This window comes from Calidris pugnax, unplaced genomic scaffold, assembly GCF_001431845.1.
Source record: "Calidris pugnax isolate Ruff unplaced genomic scaffold, ASM143184v1 scaffold118, whole genome shotgun sequence".
In the NCBI taxonomy this organism is placed as follows: domain Eukaryota; kingdom Metazoa; phylum Chordata; class Aves; order Charadriiformes; family Scolopacidae; genus Calidris; species Calidris pugnax.
Window position 1 is genome coordinate 4,769,828 of NW_015090855.1, and position 26,900 is coordinate 4,796,727.

Here is a 26,900-nt window from a genome sequence, read left to right on the forward strand (position 1 = left end):
TGCCAATTGCATGCAAAGAATTTTAAACAAAAAAAAATGTAGTGTGTAGGTAACGTGTGTATGTAACGTGTGTGTGAAAATATGCGTAATGGTGTAATATGTGGAACTGAAGCTGGGAGACATCTGAAACAGTAAGAAACCAGAGGTTGGTGATTTTTTACTTTATATTGGGTCCTTCAATTGTAGTCAAACTGGGGTGTTGTTTTAGTAGTTGTTGAGGGAGGTTTTGGTTTTGTTTTTCAAAGAATGCCTGAAAAATGAGTAACATTTTTTCCCCAATTTCCAACTGAACCTCCCATGCTGCAATTTATGGGCATTTCTCCTTGTTCTGTCATATGATGGTACCTACCAAGAAGAACTTGGCTGTCACCTCTGGAACTGCCATTCAGGCAGAGATCAGTCCTTGGCCTCTTTTTCTCCAGGATAAGCAAGACCAGCACCTTCAGTCTCTCCATTTGGGTCATGTGCTCCTGGCCCTGAGCATCTCAGTAACCCTCTGGAGAACCTCCTCTGGATTCTCCACACGGCTCTTGAATTGGGAGAGCCAGAAGTGGGTGCAGCCCTATCTATCTGAATATGTCCAACTTCCCCACAGAGTCCCCGCATCGCTCCACCACTGCTAACTGCCCTTTTCCTTGCCAGTTTGTGCTGGTACACACTGGTGTCTGGGAGCACATCTGTGCAGAAAAGGTTTTAAGAATTTCAGCCTTTCTCTCATTGCCATCTTTAGGTCATCTTCCCCAACGATTAGCAAAGCCAGATATTTCCATCGTACCTGGCTTTAGAGGAGTTGACTTCTGTGAAGGATACTCCGGTGCGGAAATTCCATCTTTTGCCACGTAGATAGGGGCATGACTAGAAAAAAGGAGAGTATGACAGGTTTTTCCATGGATGAGTAACTTCTGCCTCCGTGCCCCGGGGACTGTAAATAGCTGGTATAAATCAATGCAAATACGCTATTACTGATCTTGCCAGTATGGATGTGCGAGTGAATGGAGTACAAATGTGAACTTTACATATCGTCAGCACCGATCTGCCTCAGGGCAATTTATAGGCAATACTCTTACATAGGAAGTCAGTTGGCAAAACTTGCGGGTTGTTTTTTTTTTTTTAAATTATGATAAAAATATGCATTTATGCTGCACCGAAATGTTCTTCAAATATCAAGCCCGTTTGGGATTTTACAATTATGAAAAGTTGATGTTGATATATTCTGCAAGAATTTATCTTGTGAAACAGGCAGTATGTAATCTATGAAATGAGAAGTTTTTCACCAGTGGAAATCAGTTCGAGTCTCCATAAATATTGGCTTTTGTATCATGGAAATGATTGATTTTGTTTCAGGTTTTTTGGTGGTTTGTTGTTTTGTTTTTTTTTTTGTTTTTTTTTTGTTTGTTTTTTTTTTTTTTGTTTGTTTTTTTTTTTTTTGTTTGTTTTTTTTTTTTAATTCTTCATTATCAGTGACCAAATCCATCTGATATGAGTACAGTGACTTCTTTGGTTTATGTTGTGTTGTTTTTCCCCCCAGACAAGGAGAGTAAGTACATTATGAATGTGAATTAAGTTCCCGAGAGGTGCCCACTACCAAAATCAAAAGATGGGCACAGAGTGTTTCAAAAACCTTTTGGTAACTCATCTTTCAGACCTCCAGTTTCTGAGATTGAAGGCTATGCCCTAGTTTTTCAAAATATATTCCAAAAGAAAAAAAAAGATAAGATTTTCTTCCATAATTCTGCCTGTTCATTTGTCTGATTTATCCTATTTTGGCCTTTCTTTGTCCTGTTTCTTCCAGTTCCAGGGAGATGTCTGGTTTGGCTTTCCAACTTCTATTTATCATTTTCTGCCTACCAGCCGCTCTTTTGGTTCTTTCCAGTGTAACAGTGACATGAAAGGGTTTAATAATCTTGTAATGGATTGCTGCACCAGAATGAAACCTCATTTCTTTTTTCCCAGGACTCCCTGGGAATCCTTTTGCCACAGCCTTTTTCTCCCCAAGGAGATTATACAAATTGTGTATGAGATTGCTCTTGTGGCCATTCATTTGTCAGTAGGAGTGGACAATGTGATTCCCATCAGCTCCCGTGGGCAGAGCCACGATTCCCAGAAAACCTCCCGTCAGCACAGCACTTCTTAGAACCGGTAGAATTACTTCCAACTGCCAGGGCAGAAGTGCCTGTATTTTGGTCGTGTGTGTCAGTAATCCCAAAGCATACACAAATCTGGAGACATTTGCATCCTTCCAGACAACTGATGTGGTGTAATTTTCTTCCTCCTATTAATTATTCAGTTATAATTTCCTTGCTAGTACATTTGTGTGTATCTGAGTGTCTATTTCCCTGTGGCAATTTTGTTTGTTTGTTTGTTGGCAAAAATGGCTTTATATAAAGTTTTTATCTTTCTCTCCCAGAATATATAATATATATGAATATATATATGAATATTTATTTTAGATTGCAAATCTTTATAATCGAGAGTCCTTGAAAAACTATAGAAAGACAAAAATATTTTAAAAGTATCCAAGGGGCAACATTTTGTTTTTCTTGCTATTCTTCTTACATGTCACGACATCATTTGTTTGGTGAATCCAATTTTCTGGAAGCAAATGTACATTTCAGCAAATGTAGGCTCTATAGAACAAGCATGTTCTACAGGAATTAACCAATTTAAATGGAATAATTATTTAAATTAGTTTAAGTTAAAATGAAAATGCTGATGTATTGGCCATCATAATATGGCTGAAATACCTAGAAAATCAGTTTACTTAAAACTTAAAGGAACAGTTCTCTCCTGCTTGAATCTCTGAGAGAAGAGCCAATATAGTGTAATAGCAGCTGTTCAGCAACACCTATTATTTGCTTACATTACATCACTAATATGAGGCACCCTGTCGTTAAAATGAGAGTTAGGAATTGGCTCTCCTGATTCGCTTCTTAGCATTCTATAATTTTGCTGAGGATATGATCTCATCCAGCTCTCCACACCAAATAAGAATCTGGATTGGTTGATGAGCATGTTAGTTTTCCTCCCGATGAAGTATCAAACTTTATTAAATGGCTGAAAGAAAACCTTCAGCTTAATTAATAGAGAAAGCTTTAAATATCATTTTCTTAGAAGTAATGAATGGATGATAGTACCTTCAGAAATGCCATTCCTACACCAGCTATTTTTTATTTCTTCTCCTTGACATGGTAGGGTCCCAGTCTCACATTCCTGGCACTCAATCTCCAAGTGAGTGGATCCAAACATGGATGCCTTCCAGCACAATGCATGAGAGACCCCTTAACATTACAGCGTAGAGGACATGCAGAAAAATATTGAAATAATAAATTAACACTACATCAGATTTTTAGAAAGGAACTCTCTGGCAACTCTGCTAGACCTCACCAGTCATCCACCTGTGCCTAAGAGAGAAATAGGAATTCTTAACCTAGAAGAGGTACTTGGTGACAGCAAGTGGCTATTTATTGTCTATTTTTTATTAAAATTAATGAGCTAAGACCCAAAAAGCTTGGCTTTTGCAGAGGATTGGAACTGTTGTATATTTCTTTCTAGCATATATGTGTTATCAGAAGGCTGATGGCTGGGATATGAAATCTGTCAATGAGAGACAACAGCAAATAATTTCATTAATATTTTTGCACTGACTTAATTAGATATGGAGTTTTTTAAAATGATTTAGTTAATCTGATGCAACATCCTGCAATGGACATAGCCTTGCAGATGTAGAGATGTTCTTAGCATGAAGGTAATAATAGTAAATTATTGTAATGTATCAGTAAATTTGATAAAGGATCTTAATCAATTGCATCAGGATCTCATTGAAAGTTCTCTATTTTACCATTTTGCTGCATGTTAGGTATCAGAAAAAAAGTATTCTTCCATAAAAAAGCCCAAGGTTTTTCCTTGCTATAGATATGCATGGACTCTGTGCATTTATCTGTGGAAAAAATCACCGCAACAGCTATTTCTGAGTAAACTATCTATAATAGCTCCCTCTGTGGATATTCTAGGCTGGAGAAGTCATGGGTCAGACAGCAAGTTGTTGCAGAATAGCTTATCCTGCATTAGCAATTCCAGTCAATTTTCCAGTATAGAAAAGCCCTTAGTCCACAGCTCCAAAGTTCTGTTTGTGCCAGAAGATTTTGTCTTTAGAGACCAGTATAAATGTGTTCTATTCAATTCTTTAAGGCCCAAATTCAGCACTGGACTCCGTGTGGGATCGATACATGAAATCAGCCAGGGAGAGCTTTATATTGTTGATGTTTGTATTTATGTGCACAGACTCCATAGTTTTATTAACCAAACATTTAATTAATGTGTTCTTGTAGCTGTGAGCTGTGTAAATTTTTGGCTGTGGGACATCTGATACCTTCTAGAGTCCGGTCCTAAACCAGAAGACAGAAAGTTGCCTGGAAGAAGATCCATCAAGCCAGGCTCAGGATGGTGGCAGCTTTTGTCATGGACAGCAGAGAAACAAGGCGAAACAGAGCAGATTGTACTTTCCTCCATGCCCCACCAGAAGATGCTTTACAGCAGAGAGCATCCAGCTGGAACTTCTGAGTTTGCTCTGAGTAGAGAGAAAAGAGTGGTCTCTAAACATACAGAATGGACTCGGAATGTATCCTGGACAGGGAAGTCTCCACTGAAGGCCAGTCCACAATCTCACTGCATCCAGAAAGACTTATACAATGACTTGGTAACACATGTTTTGGGCTGGATTCATGTTTATATTTGAATCATGTTTTTTCTCTTCAGTAAAAAACTCAGCAAACCAAGATAAGACATCTATGCTATTTTTTTTTGTTATACTTTTTACTGAGCCTTAGGACCCTCAAAAACGAAGGCTGCCATTTGTCCAAAATTACATCACAGTGCCCCTGGCATTTTTGTGGTGTGGACCAATTAACATTAGTAGCTTAATTAAAATCACCAAATGCATTTTAAAGGATGACGTCAAGTTGATTTTAATCTAGGCTTCCAAAAATGAGGTAGAACTCTGTTAATCAACTGCCCCACCCTTTTTGTGATTTATGTGGCCCTCAGTACTCAGTGTCAGCGTAGACTCCTACATCATCCTCTTACTTCATTTTCCCCAGGCATTATTAAATAGTTAATAACAAAGGTCTGAAGTCCATCCCGAGTTTTACCTGTTGGCATAAAACTGGGGCCATGACAGCACCGGTGTAGCATTCACATAAATGAAAGAACAGATTTTGGCTCAAGTATTTTTAATGTACAGCAGCTGGCATTTTTGGGTTTAAAGAGCAAAATCACACCTGAGTGTTCATGCTTTCTAGGATTTTGCCAACAAAAGGAAAACAGAAAATAAACATGACATTTTACTTTCTGAAAGCCAGAAAGATTGGTGCAGCTGTTTCCAAGACTGCTACGTTCAAGCTGTCTCATGAACATGGAATAGACGACGTTCTTGCTCTCCAGTTATGTTTTAGCACAAATGTCTTCCATTTGTTTGTTTCAACATATTTTCCCTTTAACACATTTTTTAAATCACATTTTTTCCTAATAACATGTTTATTCAATGTTCAGTTAAAGCCAGATTTGGCTTTCTTCAAGTATATAGAAATTTACAAATGGATTCATTAGATATTATTACTGCTTTATGGGATGACTTGTAGCTACCCAAGACCTTACCCCTGTTGGTAAGTGGGTTTGATCAGATTTTTACCAAACTGACAATAAGAGCAGCTGATTTCTGGGAGTTGCCAGAGAGAGTGGAGGGAATGGGCTGTAACTCACCCATAGTCCCCATTCCTTTTATTTATTTAGCTGCTACATAAGCACTTCAGCCCAGATTTTAATTTGATTCCCATTCCTAGCAATGAAAAATGGGGTAATAGGTAAATGATGGGGGTTTGTCTCTCTCAGACAGGCGTGAAGTGCAGAGACTGGCACTGTGCATTTGCATGGTCTTTTATTATTGAGCTGTCATGAGATTTTGATGTAGAAGACAGCAGAGAAAGACTTTAACACTTTGCCCATAATACAATTATATATATTAATTGTATGAAAGGCCTATAGGTTCTTCAACAGCAAGACAATCTCTTTGGTTTATTTTCAGCAGCCACTTACACTCCATGCAAGAGGGACACGGACTTGTTGGAGCGGGTCCAGAGAAGGTCACGGAGATGATCCAAGGGCTGGAGCCCCTCTGCTGTAAGGACAGGCTGAGAGAGCTGGAGTTGTTCAACCTGGAGAAGAGAAGGCTTTGGGAAGACCTTAGAGCCCTTTTTAGATCTGAAGGGGCTATGGGAGAGATGGGGGACAGGCTTTTCAGTAGGGCCTGGTGTGATAGGACATGGGGTAACAGCTGTAAACTAAAAGAGGGAAGATTTAGACTAGATATAAGGAAGAAATTTTTTATGATGAGGGTGGTGAGACACTAACACATGCTGCCTAGAGAGGTGGTAGGTCCTCCATCCCTGGAAACGTTCCAGGGCAGGCTGGACACAACTCTGAGCAACCTGATCTGGTTGAAGATGTCCCTGCTCATGGCATGGGGGTTGGATCAGATCCAAGGTCCCTTCCATCCCAAACTATTCTACGATTCTATGATACACGGAGGCTTGGATGGTTCAAAATATTTTCTCTATGATGTGCCTCAACAACAAGCTCTTCAAAAGAATAATAAAATTCTAGTAGTAGTAGTATAATGCCCAGCTTCCCCATAGAAAATCCTACTCTCATTTTCATCTAACTTTTCCAAGCCTTAGAGCTACTACAACTGATTTATTTTTTTTTTCCCAGGGAGGTTATATACCTACCTGTTTTAAAACTGCGGCAAGTAGGAGAAGGTGAAACAGTAACTGGGACTACAGAGGGAGAATCAGGCTGAAGGAGTGTCTTGTCTTGGTGTGAGACCAGTTTAAGAATGAGAAATGTTGGCTATGATAGTACTGGGCAAGCACAAGCTTCTCAGCATGTAAGAATTATTTCTTGGAATGTTCAGTCATATAATGCTGCCTGTTTGCAGCTTAATTATTGTCAATGAACCAGAGCGCACATGGCATTTATGCTAAATTGGGAAAAGGCATTCTTTTATTTAATTTACTTTGTGTTTCTTTGTCTCAAATACATGTCTTTCGCTGCCACCCGAAATACATTCTGCCCCTAAAAGCATTAGAAAATGTTGGATCTGAAACTGACTGTGACAGAAATTAGATGAAACTTACTTTTCCTTTTAAGAAAGGCCTGCTAGAGTTTATTTCTGGCTGAAAGATAAAACACAAAAAGAAGAGACGGTAACAAAACCCCACTTCCTCTCACCGTGATTTGGCTCACTGCAGAATAAATATTTCACAGGTGGTTCTCACTCCAGAGCCAGGTAAACTGAAAACACGTATCAGTTGTTTTTGATTTCTTTTTCACCGGCCATGGCAGTTGGAAGGAGATGCCCCATTTGAAGTTGTTTGCTGTGAGAACTGAATGACTTTTCATCTCCTGTTCCTCTGGGCTTTGCTCATTAGAAAAAGATCAGTAACTTTTAATGTAACTGGCAGGTGATAGATCTGACTCCCGTTTCATCCTGACTTATTCAGAGTGAAGTCGTTGGCTCACAGATTGCACTTCCAAGGATTGTCCAAGTCACAACCAAGAAAGCTGGAAAAAAATTGAGGCTTGTTGGACCACGGTAGGTGAACTCTCAAGAAGCTCTTAAATTGCTGGTGGAGATTTTGAGCCTTCGTCTCTCTCCTTAACACTCCTGTCTGACCCAAATATTCCCTAACTGCATATGAGAAGAAGAAAAATCTTTTGACAAGGTATGCAGTGAAGAAAAGGAAAAAGCATACCTATGCTTTTACATATTTTATATATTTTTTATTCTACTCACGCAGTTATTTATATATGAGAAATCAATAACAAGCAGTTTAAAATCTTGACACTAAGATAAATGCACATTTTTGTTCTGTGTAGCTCTTCTGTTGTGTAGTATGTAGTGACAGCAACAGGTTTTGATCCAGACAGGTTCATCTTCAGCAGTTACAGACAGACTTTGAAACTGGCATCAAACAGCTCATACAGACTATTTCATAGCACAGCTTCCTCCCAAAGTACACTGATAAGAGCAGATGTTTATAATAAGAGACAATCTTAAGGGAGCTTTTTGGGAACAGAGTATCTGTTAAAGCAAACAAATCTGGAAGTGTTCCATTCCCTATCGTACTTGTTTTATCAAGGATTAGTGAAATCATAGTGTTAAATTTAACAGCTTCAAAGTAGTAATTTTCTTTTCTCTGCCATCTGTGGTGCCCTCTACTGCACATCTTTGTAGAAGCAGGACAAACATTGCGCTAATCCATTGGTTACACTGCTTTTCTCACATTTCTCTTTCCATCTTAACATTTAATAATCGTTCATTATTTCTTATATATATAAAAAATGCAGCCAGTATTTGCAACTGAAATTATTTTGGTTTGTTTTTTTTTTTTTTTTACCAGCAGAGTTTAAAAAGGGAAAATAAATAAATATAGAGGGCTTTAGGAAACAAACCTGCTAGCTCATTTATTGATTGTAGTTCATTTACTGGTCATATTCTGGATACTAATTTATGTCATTATATGTATGTATATATTTATATACAAGTGTGCAATATTAAGGCTGAAGCAAGGAAACTTTTGTTATTGTTGCTTGTCTTTTGATCTCTGCTTTGTTAACTCGGGTACAAGCATTGAGTATTTTGCTTGTGATTTTTATAGTTGCTGTTTGCTGCTATGAAGAAGAGACAAGTCATTAAATTAGCTTCTCACAAGTTTATGTATATAGTTTTGTTTGCAATCCGTTGCTAGGGGCATGATATAATTTTGTCAGCTCTATATCAAACAAAAATCTGTTGATTATTGATGTTGAATTGTTGGAAAGAGCTACAGAGATTTTACATAAATATTTCCGGAGTGATCTCAAGGTACCCAAAGGCCAAAGACTTAAGATGAAAGATCTGAAAATTTCAATTTATTAATTCCCCTTTCTTTTGCTTGCCTCTGTTAATTGATGCACCTTGTGTTTGTATCATCATAGCCTGAGGTTTTCCTAGAATAAATCAATGTATGAGTTTTTTAATTACCTACCCAAGCTGGATTAGGACTGCTAAGAGAAGAAAGGTTCAGGGGTAGCAGCTAATGGAACAGCAGGAGAAACCAGCTGCCTCCAACATTTAAAACACTACGTCATCTAACTTGCTAACAACAAGTCTAAGCATCGCAGCATTTGAAATGCTGTTGGCAGCGAGCTCGATACAGCACGGCTTCCAATATTACTGACTGCTGTACGTAAAACACGATGTTATCAACAGCGGGCTTTAAAAATTTTTATCTGGAAAGGACAAGCCTTTAAGATATCTATCTCTGAAGTAACTGCTAACACTCTCAGAATGACCACTGTCAGGCAGTCGATTAACGATGACCTAGTTAGGAGTTGAAAATACACTTTGGCATATCATAACTGCAAAGGTTAAGAGCAGTTTAAATTCCTAGGATTTGTTTTTCTTCACTATCAAGCTGCCTGTGAGGGAGCCTTGATCTCTGCACTCAAAACCCACTGAGGAAACTGAGGTTCTTCTCCAGGAGGGCCGGGAAGAAGGGGGCTGTTTCAGTGGTGAAGAAGAACTGGTGTGCTCTTCTGGCCTTCACAGGGTCTCCCAGAAATATTACAAAATTACAGAGAGTTTAAACTTTCTGAAGTGAAAGAGTCGAATTTTTGTAGGAAAAGGCAAACACCTAAAGACAACAGGCACGAAATGCACCAAAATGATAATCGCACATGGGGTTTCTTTTCAGATTCGCAGTCTGTCTCTGGCTGTGCAGCCTCCATTTTGAAGGGGTGCCTCTGGCCGAGGATGCCCCGTGAATCATTGAAGTCGTGGTTCAGCCATAAGCCTTACAAAGTTTAGCATTTTTTTCTTGAATCTTGGCTTCCTTGGAAGCTGGTGATTCATGACTCTTAGAATTGAGGGGTTTATTGTTTGTTCAGAACACAAGTTTTTAACGGTGTATTGAGAAAGATTTGAAAACATATCCCAAGTCTATTCTAAAACTTCTGAATGCTGAGGGCAAATTATAAAAAATATTTTGAAATATTTAATCTCAATAGAAGTCAAATTCCATTTTGGGGAAGGAAGCTGATTTTTCAACACTTGGAGTTGCACTGGAGCTTTCAGCTTTTTTGGCTTTCTTCCAGCTGCTTGAGAACAGCCAGGAAAAGACATTTGATATTGAGGAAAGAAAATAATTGTTGGTCGTCCAGAAAGGATGTTGATGAGCCATTTGGCCACTTCGGCTGGATTTATTTCAGTGACCCCGAGACCTGGGTGCTATGAAATTTGTGCTTAAATATCTGCTCAGGCACAGCAGCTCCAGAGACGGCTTTGAGGTTGGGGCTCCCAGTGGTCAGTCAAGCAGGGCGGGAGGAGGCCCCTGTCAGGGTGGGTGGGGCCTTCTCCTGTCTGTCAGGAAGAGGAGGAGGAACCATTGGTCAGTCAGGAGGAGCGGGAAGGAGAGCCATTGGTCAGTCAGAAAGAGCGGGAAGGAGAGCCATTGGTCAGTCAGAAAGAGCGGGAAGGAGAGCCATTGATCAGTCAGAAAGAGCGGGAAGAGCCCTCGGTCTGTCAGGAGGGGCAGGGCCGCTCCTGTCTGTTAGAAAGGGCGGGAAAAGCCTGTCAGCGAGGGCAGGAAAATCCTGACTTTGGTTTCCACAGAAATTGTCTGCTTTTTCTCTCTGGCTCTACGGTTTGACCCCAGGTCATGAGTTTCAAGTCCAGCACGCAGAATAACCTTTTCTAATTTCTTTGGTAATCTCTTTTGCCTCTCTTTAGCATGGCGTCGCCCCTTCCTGAGCAGTTGGATTGTTCTGCGCCAGCCTTCACGGAGGACAACAGTGGGTGTTCCGATGAAGAGCCAGCTGGGAGCAAGGACAGCTTCAGGAAAACAAGTCTTTTTGGTCATGAGAGCCACGTCCCTAGGTAAAAGATGTGAAAAATGCTCCCTTTCTGTAGTAATACTTAAGTAGGTAGCGCACCATTGCACCTAATGTGCTTGTGCAAAAGTGAAAAACATACTCCCCTACAGAAACACAGGGGGAAGGGGCTCTCACACTGCAAACAGCATCTCTCTTCCCTCAGACCTCTCCAAAAAGTCTATAGGTACAGACAAATACAGAAATGGTGACAAAACAAACATACTGAATTTCCCTGACAAAGAGCTCTCATCGTTTTTTAAAGACTCTTTCCATACACAGCATATCAGCCTCAGAGACTGGGAGTATCTTGAAAGTGTTTTAAAAGGAAAAGGATAAGGATAATAAAAATTAATTATGATGACTTGGAGAGTTATTAGTCTTTGCGGCAGGCTATGGCAACTTTAGCCACGTACAGTTCTGGGTTTTGGAGTGTGGTGGTTCATTACATTGCAGATTTTTGTTTGTAACTGTTCCTCTTGTGCAAATGCCTCAGTTTCACCTTTGTAAAGCCATTAGTCTCTCTGTGTCTGAGTTTATTAATCTGAAAAACAGAAAAAAATCTTGTATTGTTTTTTGTTGAATGGTTTAATATTACTGGACATAAATGTTAGTAATACTATTAGGGTTTTTTGTATATATACAGATACTATTACAAATTACTTTTTAAGATAGAAGGTTAATACTTTCCAGAAATTGCTTTCAAAAATGATGATCTAGTTTCAGCAGAATAAGGAGTAAGTGCAAGCTGAGCGACAAAATGGAAGAAACATTTTCAGCTGATAGAAGAGAGGTTTAATGACATTTCATTATTGTAGACTCATAGCTAGTTTTTAAAAAGAATTCTTGTTGATTTTTTAACACTGGGATAATTAGTTTTGTGTGGTGTGCTCTGCTATTGACTCATCTTTTCTTGGTATGCTACTTAATGACAAAGTTGGACTTTGCTGATAAAACTTTGCACTAAAATAAGTTTTGTTTATTCTTTTAATTCCTACCTAAACTTATGATGGTATATAGTACACTTGTAATTTTAAGGACAGCTGAAATGTTGGAGTCAGATTGCTTATGAAAATAAAAAGCATCTGTCATAACACTCAAACTAGTCTACAGTTTTGCTGCAAGGGATCTGCTGCAAGGTTACTTTGTCTTTTAGGTGAAAGATACAGATTTTATTCTTTTCACAGTGCATCTGTTGAGACAAACCTTCATATAATTAAAACCCTTAACAGTTTGTTCAGGGCAGCAGATCAAAAGGTTAACGTGCAATGGTACAACAGGAAGTATTTGTACTCTTGAACATTTTTTAAATTTACAGCATTTAAAAACAACTTAGTCCAAATCATAGCCAAAGCCAATATTACATCATTTATAATAAAACATTTATCATTAGTCGCAAAACAGCCAGTTGGTCTAAAAGTTCAGCTGGTAAAAATTTTGATGATTTCAGGATTGAATAGGAATGTACTTTTAATTGTGTCCTCAGTCATGCATCTGGAATGGAAAGTCAAAGAATTTAGGGAAACTGAACAAAACAAAATTACAAACCAAGAGAGTTCCTCCACATTGCTGAAACAAATATATCCTTGAAGCAGTTTTGGGTTACATGAGTTTTGTAGGAGTGGGGATAGATGATCAAAACTCAAAGTAGAACTAGATTTTATCATGTGAACTGTGTCGTTAATTTTCTTTGTTCCAGTTCTGAAGTTCTTGAAGCAATAGAAAATGTTATTGAAGATGTATTTAAAAGCTTGGCTCAAAAAAAAGCACCTGTTCTCACACTGGCTAACAGATCAGGCTGGAGGAACATAGAGTAAGTATTATATATTGTAAAGGCCTGCCTTATATTAATATAAATTCCATGAATATAAATTCGATTATGTAATTTCCAGAAAGGTTAATCACACATAGTTCTATAAGTATTAGAATCAATAAATAATTTGACTTCTTAAAAAGTAGTGGGCAAATAAAAAGTAACGCTTAGTAACCACTCTGTGTGAACAGGCATCGTGTATTAAGAGCAGACCATAGCATAAAGGGGAATGTAAAACTACTGTAATAGGGGTTAGAAAGGAAAGGGAGGTCCTATAAACAATCATTTTCTGGAAGCGGTAGAAACTAGAAATGATAAGTCATGTTGGAGTGAAAAATTCTGTTTTAGGCTGGAAACAATTACTAGCAATTTTATCCTCCAATGCCCTTTCTGTGCTTCCTGGTTTCTTTTTCTTTGCTTTTCCTCATGCTATCTTATTTCTTAAAATGATAGTGAAAAACTAATCCTTTTGTTCTTCAGAGAAGATGCATCTCACTTCTTGCTATTGTATTTCTTACCTCAGTGTTGTGTTCTAAGCTCACTACCAGCCAAATAAAGCAAACCAAACTTCTAATGTGTTATCTGAGTTTCAGATCTTATGCCAGGTTATCTAGACAGGATCAGAGAAAAGCAACCTGTCCTCCTTTGTAACACACTTTGTGACTTGCAGAAGTTGCTTGTGCAACAGTATTTTTCCAAGGAGCTCATTTAAATTGAAAGTACCTGAAACTGAGAGATTAATTGCTTTCTATAATACAGAAGCAAAATGATGACGGAAGACACAAGTCTGTTTCTTGCCCTGTAATAACTTTGGATGTCAGTGGGTGAAAGGATATTTAGATTGAGAAGATTGCAGAGGCATTTGTCAGTGAACACATTACAAACATTTGAGGCTGAGAAAGCATAGCAAACCTTCCACGCGTAATACTTTGGTGGAATACACATTTAAAGAGAACAAAAAATTTCTGTCAATCAAAAAACCTGAGGGGCCTGAAGGTAATCAGTTAACTGAAAAGCTTGTATGTTCCAGGGAATTTAATGCTTTGTGTCTTGATAGTTTGACAAAAATGTTTCACTTAGATGTCTGTAAAATTAAAATACTGTAACAAAGTTTTGCAATTTTTGGCACTCTTTGGGGAAATGGCATTCCAGGCTAGAAAAACAAATGTGAGATGTTATTTGCCATCAGAACACAGAGGGGGAAAAAATGTTCAAATTAAAACAAGTTAACATCACAGTATGTTAAAAATAAGACTCATCAATCACATTAAAAAAAGCTAAATCATTATTTATGGTGAAGAAATGTAATCTCAGATATGCATTTCCATTGAATAGTGACCTATATCCAACTTTAATACAGCAGTGTAAGATTAAAATAAGAATAAATAGACAAATAAAAATAAAACCAGAGCTCCCGAATACAATATGAGTAGAAGAAAATACAGTCAGTGGGGCATTTTCTTTTCTTTCTTAGGCAACCTTTTCATACCTAATCTCCACAGCTGGAATCTGCTGGGCAGGAACTAGTAGAATGAAAGAATGATTTCATGTTTGAAATGTTCCTTGTAAACATTTGTAGATGCCCAGAGAGGTATTTACCTAAGAATGATGTCAATCAGTGAGAATGCCAGGCCTAAAGCAGCACAATCGGTTTCCGTTGTCCAGCTGTATCTTTCCAGGAAATTTAAAAAAAAAAAAAGGAGATTTTGCATTAGTGGAAAGAAAATTGTATAGAAAACTACCCTGCTGGGGTAAATGCAATCCCAGGAAGAATTGCTGGATGTCCCATCTATTGCCAGTTTGCTGTTGCCTTTATGAAATATCTGTGGCAGCCACATAGATCTGGTCTTTCAGCACATTGTTTTCTGAAAGCAGGGTTCCTTTTTTAACCTGAGAGCAACCCAGCACAGTTTTGATTACTGTTTTTCTCCCTGGTTTTGTGCAGTTACAATGTAGGGAGCATGCAAGTGAAAAGCACAAATACCTTTTCAATGTTGCAGCACGAAGGTGTGACAGTTAACTTCAAAGCTGTCAGGCAGATGCTCCACTGCTGCTGTCCCTTTATGTACTGCACTGTGGTGTGTTCTGCCACCCAAAGGATAGATGGAGCAAAACCTTTGACAAAGAAAGAAATTTAGAAACATTATGTGGGTTTAAATAAAACAGTAGCCTTTTTACCAGCAATACTTTTAAAAAGTACATACAAAGTTTTGAAATGCAGAAGAATGCTTTAAAAACAGGGCTGTCATATCATAATGCACTAAAATAATTTTAAGTAAAATAATGAAGTGTCATTAAGAAAATAACTGATTATTTTGGTGAAATGTGCAGCTTCAGACATTACATGGTGATGCACTAAATGGTGGACCTCATTTAGATTAAACAACTGCTTAGAGACTAGCATGGGCTGCATTTTTGTTTCCAAAATTTAATAATGGAATATGATAGAGTTATTCTAACAATGATTTAAGGACATAAATTAGATAATATTATTGTAATATGAAATTATAACACTTTTTCATACATTCTATGTTGGAAAGTCATTGTCAGACTTGGTTTGTATTCTGATAATGATTCACATTTTTTTTGTCATTTATTCCTTTGTTTTCATGCTAAATAATAATTGACACCGATATACTAATAGTTATAAACATATAGAAAATATTTTTCTTATCTCTACTTTTATCTGGAAACTTATGTATTTTAGGCTTAAATGCAGTCTTGAAGTATCTTTTTGAGAAACACTTTTATGTTTTGAAGCCAATGATCAGATGGGAGGCAGTTCAGTAGTGGGTCGTTTTGGCAGATGATGACAACTGCCTGCCTTTTTCCTTCGGCTGCTCCAATTCCACCCGTTCTGTGGAGTTTCTGTACTGAGTCAGAAAATAGCACTAGTGTATTTGACTACAGGAAAGGGGTCTCCATCTGAATTACCTTGCAGAGAACAGTTTACATATACTGAATATGTTTACAGTTTCATTGTATTTGTTTGCAATGTATCAGATTTAAGGATTCTGTAGGTCTACAGATGATACCACATTGTACTACAAGACAAATAAGAAGTGACTGCCCTAGATCAGCATCAAAATTTGGTAAGTTAGAAAAGGTCAAAAGCAGAATTCTTGATTTTTCTTGTATTTTTGTTCAAAAGTTTGTAAAAATCCAAAACAAATGAACCAAAACCCATAAAAAATTATGCATTGTGATAAGTGTATGACTAATATAACCTGATATTATGACCAGCCCTTCAGCTTTTCTCTATTAAATTATAGTGAGTGACAGTGAAATTAATACAGGTTTCTTACAGTTTCTACCTCCCTGAATGAATATCAGCTGAAAGTATTTTCAAAAAGTCTTAATGTAAAAACATCGCCCTTCTTCAAAAAGCGAGCTAGGAAAAGAATCTTGGAATATGGACAATATGCTAATTTCTTATTCTAACTCAGTCATTTAATTTCTTGGCCTGGACAGCAGGGCATACATTCCCTCACTTGACTCTATCATATTTTTTCTAATTATGCTAGAAATTATTGGGTCTATTGGTTATTACAGTCTCTTTGTATTTTCATAGCCCATTAAAATATACTTTTCAGAGTTTTATTTCATGAGACACAAATACGTGCCAATATAAAGACAAATTATTGTATATGCATTTCTGAAAATGGATAAAATATTTTGTAAAATGTATCTTTTCAGCTCTGATGCTTAAAATATTATCTATGATCTATAAGATGGTGCAGACCAATACTTATGCAACTAAAAGGTAACATACTATATTTCTGTAATTTCAAATAAAGTTGTATTTTAAGAATGCTATTTTGCAAAACAGCCTGTAGGATGCAAACCTGTGGGATAATGGATTCCTGTATGTAAAATGTTTTAGGTTGATTTAATTATCCATGCCCTCTATAAAATTCTCATGAGCCTGCAGCTGTTTCTGTATTATAATTACAAATACAATATTTTGTCTTGATAGAGATATATATTATTCAGATACACTACTGTTTGGTAGCCAAAGTGTTGTGGACAATATAATCAATGACATTTCTTGCATGCTTAAGATACCTCGGAGAAGTCTACATGTAGTAAGTGGCTTATTATGAATGTTTTTATCATTATTTCCAAATTTATTGATTGACCCGATAGCTGAAATACAAAGAAGAGTTATCAGTAGGAAATACATAGTTAAAATAAGTGTCATTTGTGCAAATGAAACCTAATTATGGGTTATCGTAGCACTTGAAGGGTATCTTCAGAGAAAATTCATAGAGTTTGCTTGCTCCAAAGAGTTTGGGACAAACTGCCAGCTAAAACCATGGGGCCTTTTGCTATTACCTTCTGAAGGCAGAGCCTGAACTTCGGAGTGAAAGGTATCTCTGGCAATTTGTACTCACATGATTTGCTAACTTGGGGGTTAAATGAAAATTTAAAGTCAGTCAGTGACATACCAACCTTTCAAATTTACTTATGTGTCATGCCTTACAAGAATTCCTTCGTATCTCTAAATGCAGTTGTTACGATCATTTATTGTGAATATGCCTTTAAACCTTCTTTTCAGAGGTTTCTTGGTTTGCCTGTGCAATATAGTAACGTAATGGCACAAAACTTCCAATTTACTGTATGCATCTTACTGTTTTTTTCAGCTGTCTACAACTAAAGGTTTTGTTGCTGGCAATTTAAGTTACACTGAGGAAGATGGTACAAAAGTGAATTGTACCTGCAGTGCAACAGTATGTATTATAAAACAGTAATGGTAATTCGTAGTATCTACCTTTTGATGATATCCTGCATTTCTTGTAGCTCAGGGTACTGTATACATTTATTATATAGGCCTGTGCTTGTGGCAAATTGAGACATTACAACCTGAGTGAAAAGAGAGATAAAAAGTATTGCTCAACAGTATTGCAATTTTGAAGCTCAGCTAAATACTCACCAGGAATAGATATCCTTTGGACATGGTTTTTAGCACTGCCTTCTTCCATGGGAGCCTTGCAGGGGAAGGTGTATATATCATGTATCTTAGGCTTTATATTGCAATATTCTGTCAGATAAGTGTTCTGAATCAAAGAACTGAGCACTCTGAACATACTTTGTTTCTGTCACAATAGATTGATTTCTGGCAGAGTAAGAAAGCAAGTCCTACAGCCTGAGTTAATGTACTTATATGGTTCCAAATATGTTGCTTCAACGACACTGGACAGGCTCCTCGAGTAGCAACAACACAGATGGGAGACTGAATGGAGCCTCTAAAATTAAAGAAAGAAATCTCTTCCTGGACCTAAATTATGTTCTCATATACAGAAGTTTTAATGATGATATTTCATCAGCATAAGAATTGGTATTGTCTTCATTTGCCCAGCACTGTACAACCAAAGGTATATAATATCAGGCTGTTTGGTCTCAGGATTATAAATTATACAGGAATTACAGACATTAGAAGGGCTTGTATTGTGAACTAATTTAATCAAAAGTGGCACTGAGCTAAAGAGAAGTTTATAACCATGGTTTCATAAGAGCCAAGAACCAATAGGTGGTTTGAGGAGGAGAGATTCAACTAATCTAGTCCTAAAAGATTTCCTATAGCTTTGCAGAATACGAAAGCAGGAACAAAACTCAGACTTGGTGACTGTTGCCATGATTTCCTGGAAATGTGTTCATTGTGAGCCCAAGTCGGTAATTTGAAAATGGAAAGATAACCTCAACTGCCTACAATACTTTGTTTTGAGGCAGAGTGTAAAGACCCCTGTTGTTAATGCTCTTCTACAGCTCTTCATATTTTTGTTTGTTGAGTTGCTGCACCCTGGCACTGGAGGTGATTTAGCAGTTAGAAGTAAAAACAGACCACACACTTCAATACATACATACTCTTTTGCCAAGTTCTTCCTCCAGTTCCTGTTTTCTCATCCACATGCTTGCCAGATCGACCCAATCCTAATATGAGATGTAAAGTAAGCATTACTGTGTCTTAAAATTGCTGCTCCAAAATAGTTATAAAATCAGGTTACAGGTTAAGAAATTTGCCATGATTTCCTGGAAAATGTGTTCATTGTGAGCCCAAGTCGGTAATTTGAAAATGGAAAGATAACCTCAGCTGCCTACAATACTTTGTTTTGAGGCAGAGTGTAAAGACCCCTGTTGTTAATGCTCTTCTACAGCTCTTCATATTTTTGTTTGTTGAGTTGCTGCACCCTGGCACTGGAGGTGATTTAGCAGTTAGAAGTAAAAACAGACCACACACTTCAATACATACATACTCTTTTGCCAAGTTCTTCCTCCAGTTCCTGTTTTCTCATCCACATGCTTGCCAGATCGACCCAATCCTAATATGAGATGTAAAGTAAGCATTACTGTGTCTTAAAATTGCTGCTCCAAAATAGTTATAAAATCAGGTTACAGGTTAAGAAGGGATTTAATGGTCGTCCAAAAAGAATACTTTTATGTTTTAAGCCTATATTAAATTTGCAATCTTCACACCAAACAGACTTTTTTTTCTGGCTAAGACAGATAAATTATTAATCAGGACATTGTTATCTCTGTAATGCTACCAAACTGACTTTTTTTTTCTGGCTAAGACAGATAAATAATTAATCAGGACATTGTTATCTCTGTAATGCCCATATGATGAACAATCTTCTATGACAGTTGCACAAACACTTTTGAAAAGCATCTTGTTATAACAGGAGGACTCCTACACAACCGTACAATAGAGCAGGATATGAATGGTTGAATACACTTATAAAAAGATGAAAATGTCAAGATCGATCTTGTATATAGAAGATGAATGGCTGTTTCAGGATATAATTGTGTCCTTCATTACCTAATATTGTTATTTTAAAATATATCATATTCTGTATTTAAAATGATTAATCTCATTTTTGTTGTTTTAGGCAGTCACTGTGCCATCTAATGTTCAAGGAATTAAAAGTATCCTTTGAGCAAGAGCTCTCATTGTAGACTGAAAAAATAAAGTAAAAACAAAGAATATTCCAAGTTAAACAATGTTCTGGTAATTTTTTCTTTGCTTGTTGGCTCTGAAATTGAATCATGAACACTGCTTTTGGCTCCAGAACAGGTATTTTAGAGCATTTAGTTTTAATTGATTGGTGTGATGGATCATTTTACATGCAGCTAGCCTTAACGGAAAAGATTTAATCTCACATGCCAAATTTATGTTAATTGTAGAAAAAGATGCAACTTTTCAGAGACTCCTGGATGATGACTTCTGCAATAAATTGTCCCCATGTATAATGATTACGGTACGCATCTTACATTTCATATCGTCTAGCTAGACATAAGAATTTAAATACTTTAGTATTGTAGTGGAGCTCAAACTTGGTAAAAAGACCATAATAAAATTAACATGAAACATGTCTAACAATATTTTTTTAAATTTTATTATCCTTATAGAAATACAAAATACACATTCTAAAGACTGACTTCCTCCAGGCATCTCCTTAGATCTTGGTAGCTTATCAACCTCATGAGCTGCTGCAAAGTAGCTGCCCCATTCAGTCTTAGGAAACGTTAACTGTTGAGTAACCCCTTGTCCTTCAGGATCCTTGGTTTAGCAAACCCAAATGAAACAGAGTTGGTTGATTTTGGATTGTACTGAAAGAGCTATGGAGCCTGGAGAATTAATAGGAATGTGTAAAGGGAATATGCATACCTATGTGTTCTGGGACAAATTTGGCCCACAATGAGGAAAAAACCATATCCCCATACCTAAGAGAGATAAACATTTATCTCACTGCAGTGTTCAGTCAGAGTTAGTCATGGCAAAAACTTATTTTATAGTGTTTCATTAGTGTCATAAATATTGTTGAAAAGAGAGTGGCCTTCTTAAACCAGCTTATACAGATACCCGGGTACATTTATACATCAACTCCCAGACCTTACAAATTAACTCCTTTAAATAGAAAAGAGTGGCCTTCTTGAACCAGCTTATACAGATACCCGGGTACATTTATACATCAACTCCCAGACCTTACAAATTAACTCCTTTAAATAGAGGACTGTCTGATACTTCTACAGTGCCCGTAATCCAGGACATCCGCAGCGCTGCTCCCCAGCCTGCTCCTCCTTCCCCTCTCACACAGCCAAAATAGGAGCATCAAACTTTTCCTGCAAAATAGCTGCTGGAGACGTATTTCTGCCAGCATTTTGTTTGTTTGCTTGGTTTCAAATGACAAATGTAAACACATATGTAGCCAGATGCTGCTCTAATTAATTTAAAACTGTCTGCTTCTATTTTATTTCCTTAGGGAAGAGGCGTACCAGATCTTAATACACGACTTTTGGTCAGAAAGCTGTGGGATACTTTTCAACTTCCTATTTTCACCCTTATGGATGCGGATCCACACGGTAAATCTGTAGAGGTTCAGTGACAAAAGGAAAGCAAAATTTATTTAGAATGTTTTTTCTCATTTTTATATGAAGGTGCTTAGAGCATACGAATCTAAGACAATCAGAAGCTTCCTGATTTATGCAGGGTATATCTAGGAGTACAGAGGGGGGTTACATCCCCACTGAATACATCCTTACTGTCTGTAATAATTTGTGGTGCTTTGAGGTATTAATAAGAATCTTACCTTGTAGCTTAAAAAAAATAGTACATTTATAGAATTTGTAGCTCAGAATAGAGCTAGATTTTTAAAGTACTTGTGGGCCTTAAAAATGAGGATAAGGATAATGGAACTTTATGATCCGTTGCATTGGACTAATTTTAATGGGAGTCAGGCACTTGACCACTTCTAAAAGTCTCAGGAGGTCCTAGCTATATCTTTACAGGACTAAATACCATTGAACGTGTTGATCTGTCAAGAATTCCAGCTGTTGGCTATACTACTCCTTTTGTAAAAATAAAAGGAAATAACAGGAACTTTTGTAAACGTTGCTCAGTTTGGTATAAAGCAAAATTTCTAACTATGTTATAAACCTTAGGCCAGACAGACATGAAGAAAAGAGTATGTTTGAGCAAAGTGAGACTTTTATTTGTTATAAAGTAGTTCACAAACACTTACATTAATAACTCAGCACTCATGTCAATAGTTTACAGTAGTGAAAGCTAGAAACTACAAGTCTGATGACAGCAAGAATAAAGTTAGTCCTAAAATGAGTCCATCACATTCTGGATGTGCTGTTCTGTTCTATCAGCGGCAGGTCTGAAATTTCCCTCATTTCCTGAGGGATTCTGTATATTTGAGTCTATATGCCTTTGTTTGAATTCAGAGCCTGAATTCACATAACACAAAATGTAGAAAATCTCTTAGGTATCTACACTGATACCACCTGAAATTAGGGAGATTACTGCAAAATGAGAAGCAGCTGCTCAAAGCAATAGTATTAAGGGATAGGGATTACAAAGGATAAAGACAGACAGATTTTGTGATACATGTTGGACAATGTGTATCAAGAGCTGATTATCCTTGATTTTGAAATGACAATGCACAGACAGAGTGCAACATTTAACTATATAGAGGTGACATGTTATGCTCCAATTCTTATTATTTTGACATACCCTAATCATAAAGCTGTAACTGTTACGCCATAACATTGAATTCTTAATGCAGTCTTCTTAAACATTCTAAAAATAATTTTAAACTGTAAAGAACCTCACTAATCATAAAGCTGTAACTGTTAAGCCATAAAATTGAATTCTTAATGCAGTCTTCTTAAACATGCCCAGTGTGCAGATAAACAGGCACTTGACATTTGCTATTCTGCATCCTAGGTGTGGAAATAATGTGCATCTACAAATATGGATCTGTGGTGAGTATAATTTTTCCACTTCAAACATATTGTTTTGTAGCCCAGTCTTGACGCTGGAATGTATGAAATGTTACAGCCTTTTGTTGTGGTTTGGACTGGGACACCTTTGTTAGAATGGTTACTGCTGTTTATCATTTTGTTTCAACACAAAGACACATTTTTTAGGCCTTGTGTATCTGCAGAAATGGCTTCTTCCTGCAACAAAAAGAAACTGGATAGCAATGAGAGGTGTTTCATTTAACTGTATTTCGGTTTTTCCCTGCTGCACAGGCAGTTTTCAGAAGTCCAAATAGAAAAGTGTTCTCCATTTTGCTTTGTTTCTGCCTTAGAAGAGAAATGAAGGCTGGAGGGTCCGTGGGAGGAGGAGGACATAACTTGTGAGATGGGTGACTCTCCACAAAATCATGTTATGTTGGTAAAGCTTTTGTTTTGGGTTGAGAATTGACTTATGGATACATGTGTAAGTGTGGAACACTTGTGGAAGTGGAGGCAAAGGGAACAAGATGGCATTGTTGTATTACACTGCTAAAAGATGAGGTACAGGAAGATGATATGGAAGGCAGGCAGACTAAGGTGAAGGCAGAGGGCAGGAGCAGATGGGTGAACTGCTCAGTAGAGCAATGAGAAAGTAAAAAAAAAAAAAAAAAAAAAAAAGAATAACAATGAGAAGTGTTTCATTTAACTGTATTTCAGTTTTTCCCTGCTGCACAGGCAGTTTTCAGAAGTCCAAATAGAAAAGTGTTCATATTGACTGTAAAAAAAAAAAAAAAAAAAAACTATTTAGACTAAACCAGCCTAAACTGGACTAGTCTAGAATCTGTCATAGGCTGAAGGGTGCACGTCTTAGTGAAGGAGCGCTTTCCGGCGAGGGGATATGGTAAGCTTCAGTTATGCTATTTTCTCCTCTATCATTCTGGTATTGAAAATACCTATCTTTGTAATAAAACCTGACCATAACCTCAGAAGGCATATCTCTCAAATAATTTAAACTAAAAGTCACTGAATGTTATAGTTGACCTTTCTTATTTTAGTCAATGTCTTTTGAGGCCCATCATCTCAAAAAACCCCCAACTTCAGAGAACTGTCAAACATCAGAGTTCAAACATATGTCATAACCTAGGCCTCAAGGACACAGAACTCTCAAGATTCTAAGTGAGCTGTCATACTTCAAGCTCTCCTATAAAGGTGTGTAAACTTTATAAAACACCATCTTCCAGGAGGAAATTAAATTGTCAGGTTCCTTTGAAAGTTTATTTTGTTCAATTACAGAGGAACAGGTGTATCAAATGAAACTAGAATATGTCAAGTTTGGTACAAAAAAAAATTGGAAGTGTTCCTTTATCCATGTAACCTAACTGTGGTACTTTACTGTAGGGTGCTGTAGATCGCAAAAGTTTTCATGGATTTTAAAAGCAACCTGACAAAGTCGAGTATTATACCATCAACACTTCTGGCTCAGAAAGCTGAAGTCACAAACCGTTGGGAGCAGGGGGAGTATTCTGAGAAGTATCATTAACTGCTTATTTGTTTTTATACTTTTCCCTAAGATACTTACAGTAGCCATGATACTGGACCAGATGAACCTTTCTTTGGGATATTTTTATATGATGTGCTACTTTCCAGCAGAAAATAGTGGAAGTTTCCAGATTTGTCATTGCTCCTTCTGGCTTTTTGGGGGGGTTTTTTGGCAATCGGACTCATATTGACTGTAAAAAAAAAAAAAAAAAAAAAAAAAAAATTTGGGATTTTTGGGGTGAGCCAGCACCGGTGCAGGGTTTGCACAGGAGGATGAGGAGAAGAGGAGGCACCTCTAGACAAGACAAGACAAGACAAACCCTGAAACAGAGACAAACCACTAGTGAAAATACCTAACTATCTTTGTAATAAAATCTGACCGTGACCTCAGAAGGCATATCTCTCAAATAATTTAAACTAAAAGTCACTGAATGTTATAGTTGACCTTTCTTATTTTAGTCAATGTCTTTTGAGGCCCATCATCTCACCGTTCCGTCTATAAAGTGGCTTGGTCTCCTTCCATCTGATCTTGAGAGGTTAGTTATTTCACTACGAGGAACAGAGGTATTCTCCTGTTTTATAGACAGGAAATGCAACCTGAATTAATGCACAAAAAGACAACTGATATTTACATCCATTATTCCTTTCTAATACAATTTTGGCTTAATATAAAGAAATAAGATGGAATAAATATTTTTTAAGTACCTGAGAAAATTTAGCAGCTTTATTTTCTTGTCAGATTAAATATACGCAAAGATGCCCTGATTCCATTTACAAAGAGAGATCAAAATAAGTTAGCAAGTATCCAAAAGAGACCTTACATCGCCTGCCAGCCAACGTGGAAAAAAGAAGTATGTATAAACCTATAGTTTCTTATTGCTTACTCCTCAAAGGACAAATCCCATCACCTGGAATCCTGTTGCTCTTTATGATGGCAAACTCATTACAGCAGAACCAGTAAGGTTTTGCAGCCCTAAAAGAAGGCAAGATTGAGACAGCCCATGGCCTCTGTCTCTGAATCAATGGGCCTCAAATGCTCACAGACAAGAAGCAGCAGCTTTTTAGCTTTTTAAGCTTTCCTGCCATTAGTCATCTGATGATTGTACGCTGTACAGGGGATTTTACAGCTTTCCTAATTCTTACAGAATATATTACGTCTTTACAAGGAGGGGAATGCTTCCAGCAGTTACTTACTCAGTACCAGACCTCTAATCTCTTTAAAACATATATCCCAATTCAGGTGTATATTGTGTGAAATGGTTAGAAAGGAAGAAAAGGCATCGTGTACCTTCTCCTCCTTTGTACTCATCTTATACATTGTTTGTATTACTGTCAGGTGCACACTAGAAATACATAAACATACCATGGATGCCCCATCCCTGGAGGGGTTCAAGACCAGGCTGGATGGGGCTTTGAGCAGCCTGGTCTGGTGGGAGGTGTCCCTGCCCAGGGCAGGGGGCTGGAACTCCATGATCTTTAAGGTCCCTTCCAACTCTAACCATTCCATGATTCTGTGATACAGTAAAATCAATCTCCGCCCAGTGACAGGGATTTTGCACTTTGAGGTTCTCATGCACATCCAACAACTGTAATTCTTATTTAAATCACCCTGGATCAGACTTTTGCAGCATCACACATTAATTTGTTCTTTTTTTTTTTTTTTTAGCTGGAAATTATGGCAGCATCTAAACTGAAGGCTGAAATTCAAGTTTTAACTTCTCTTTCATCAGATTACCTTTCCAGAGTCTATTTACCAAACAAACTGCAATTTGGTGGGTGGCTGTGAAGGTTTGCAAATGAAATGTTTTTTTCTCGATTTATTTTGTTGACTGTGCTTAGAAAAAAATGCAGAGAGACAGAGAAGCAAGCTTTTTGTGAGGTTTCTTTATCACTGGAGCTGGATTATCATTATCTCTTTTTCCTCTTTTGAAACGTAAGAGAAATTACAATTATTTTACAGAATACCGTTGAGTCCATCCTGTGGCTTCTGCACTGTGGCAATGCCAAATGCAGTGGTATCTATGTAAAAAAATAATGAAATATGTTCTTTTTGGCCAGAAAATGTTAAGTTCGAAAATGTTAAGTTCAAATATGTATCGAGAGATGGCTTTGCCTTCTGCCTTAAGCACAAGATGATGCTGTACCAACCTTTTTTATTTTTGAGGCCAGTAAAAGACTTTGTTTACTGCATGTGCCTCCTTTTGGAGATTACTTTTAAGTACAGTATTGTAGCATTTTGTGTTTGCTAAAAATTCAGGCCAAAAAGTCAGAGGTAATTCTCCATTACTGCATTATCTCGAGCAGCTGTGAGCGTCCCAGCAGCCAAAGCACTATTGTGTCTTTAATGGACAAGCAAGCAGGTGTTACTCATTAAGAATTTAATAAACAGTCCTGTTAATGATGCACTCCATAACCGAGTCCCGTGTTCATTTTATTTAGGTGGCTCTAAAACAGTAAAAAGGGGCAGGAAACTGCGATGGTTAAAGCGTACAATAGATTTTATGTGAGAAGACCAAACTGCCTAGAAAATACTTCCCGAATTGATGCACGGCTCGCACAGATGATATCTGCAGCAGACTTATCCAGTTGTGGGGTTTATTTACCGCACAGTAGCGGTGCTGTCACCCGCTGCCCGTGCCTGCTGTCCGGTGTACAAACAGTGCGGGACAGACCCACGGCTGCTGCAGGGACAGACCTCTCCCCGCGGGGCGGCGGTGCCTACCGACGGCGGTACACCGGGCCTCTTCCTCCCCCGGGCCCTAGGGAAGGGCCCTGCGCGGTGCCCCCTCCCCGGTACCGCCCGGCAGCCATCGCTGGGCCCTCCCCGGCCCGGCCCACT

General features: G+C 37.7%; 1 protein-coding gene across 1 annotated transcript; it reads left to right on the forward strand.

Moving 5' to 3' along the window:
* Positions 1–10,826: 10,826 nt before the first annotated feature.
* Positions 10,827–25,847, forward strand: SPO11 (SPO11 meiotic protein covalently bound to DSB). Its single transcript, XM_014943701.1, has 13 exons — positions 10,827–10,972; positions 12,665–12,778; positions 15,782–15,870; positions 16,475–16,541; positions 16,755–16,863; positions 17,422–17,508; positions 19,666–19,702; positions 19,925–20,034; positions 21,040–21,139; positions 22,509–22,546; positions 24,521–24,597; positions 24,801–24,912; positions 25,728–25,847. The coding sequence occupies exons 1-13, from the start codon at positions 10,827–10,829 to the stop codon at positions 25,845–25,847; spliced, it is 1,206 nt and encodes a 401-aa protein (XP_014799187.1).
* The last annotated feature ends 1,053 nt before the right edge of the window (positions 25,848–26,900 follow it).

Coding starts and splice junctions, on each gene's coding strand:
- SPO11 (XM_014943701.1), top strand. CDS start 10,827: ATGGCGTCGCCCCTTCCTGAGCAGTTGGATTGTTCTGCGCCAGCCTTC. Junction 17,509..19,665: donor ATTGTACCTGCAGTGCAACA/GTATGTATTATA, acceptor TTGTTGTTTTAG/GCAGTCACTGTGCCATCTAA. Junction 20,035..21,039: donor CCCCATGTATAATGATTACG/GTACGCATCTTA, acceptor TTATTTCCTTAG/GGAAGAGGCGTACCAGATCT.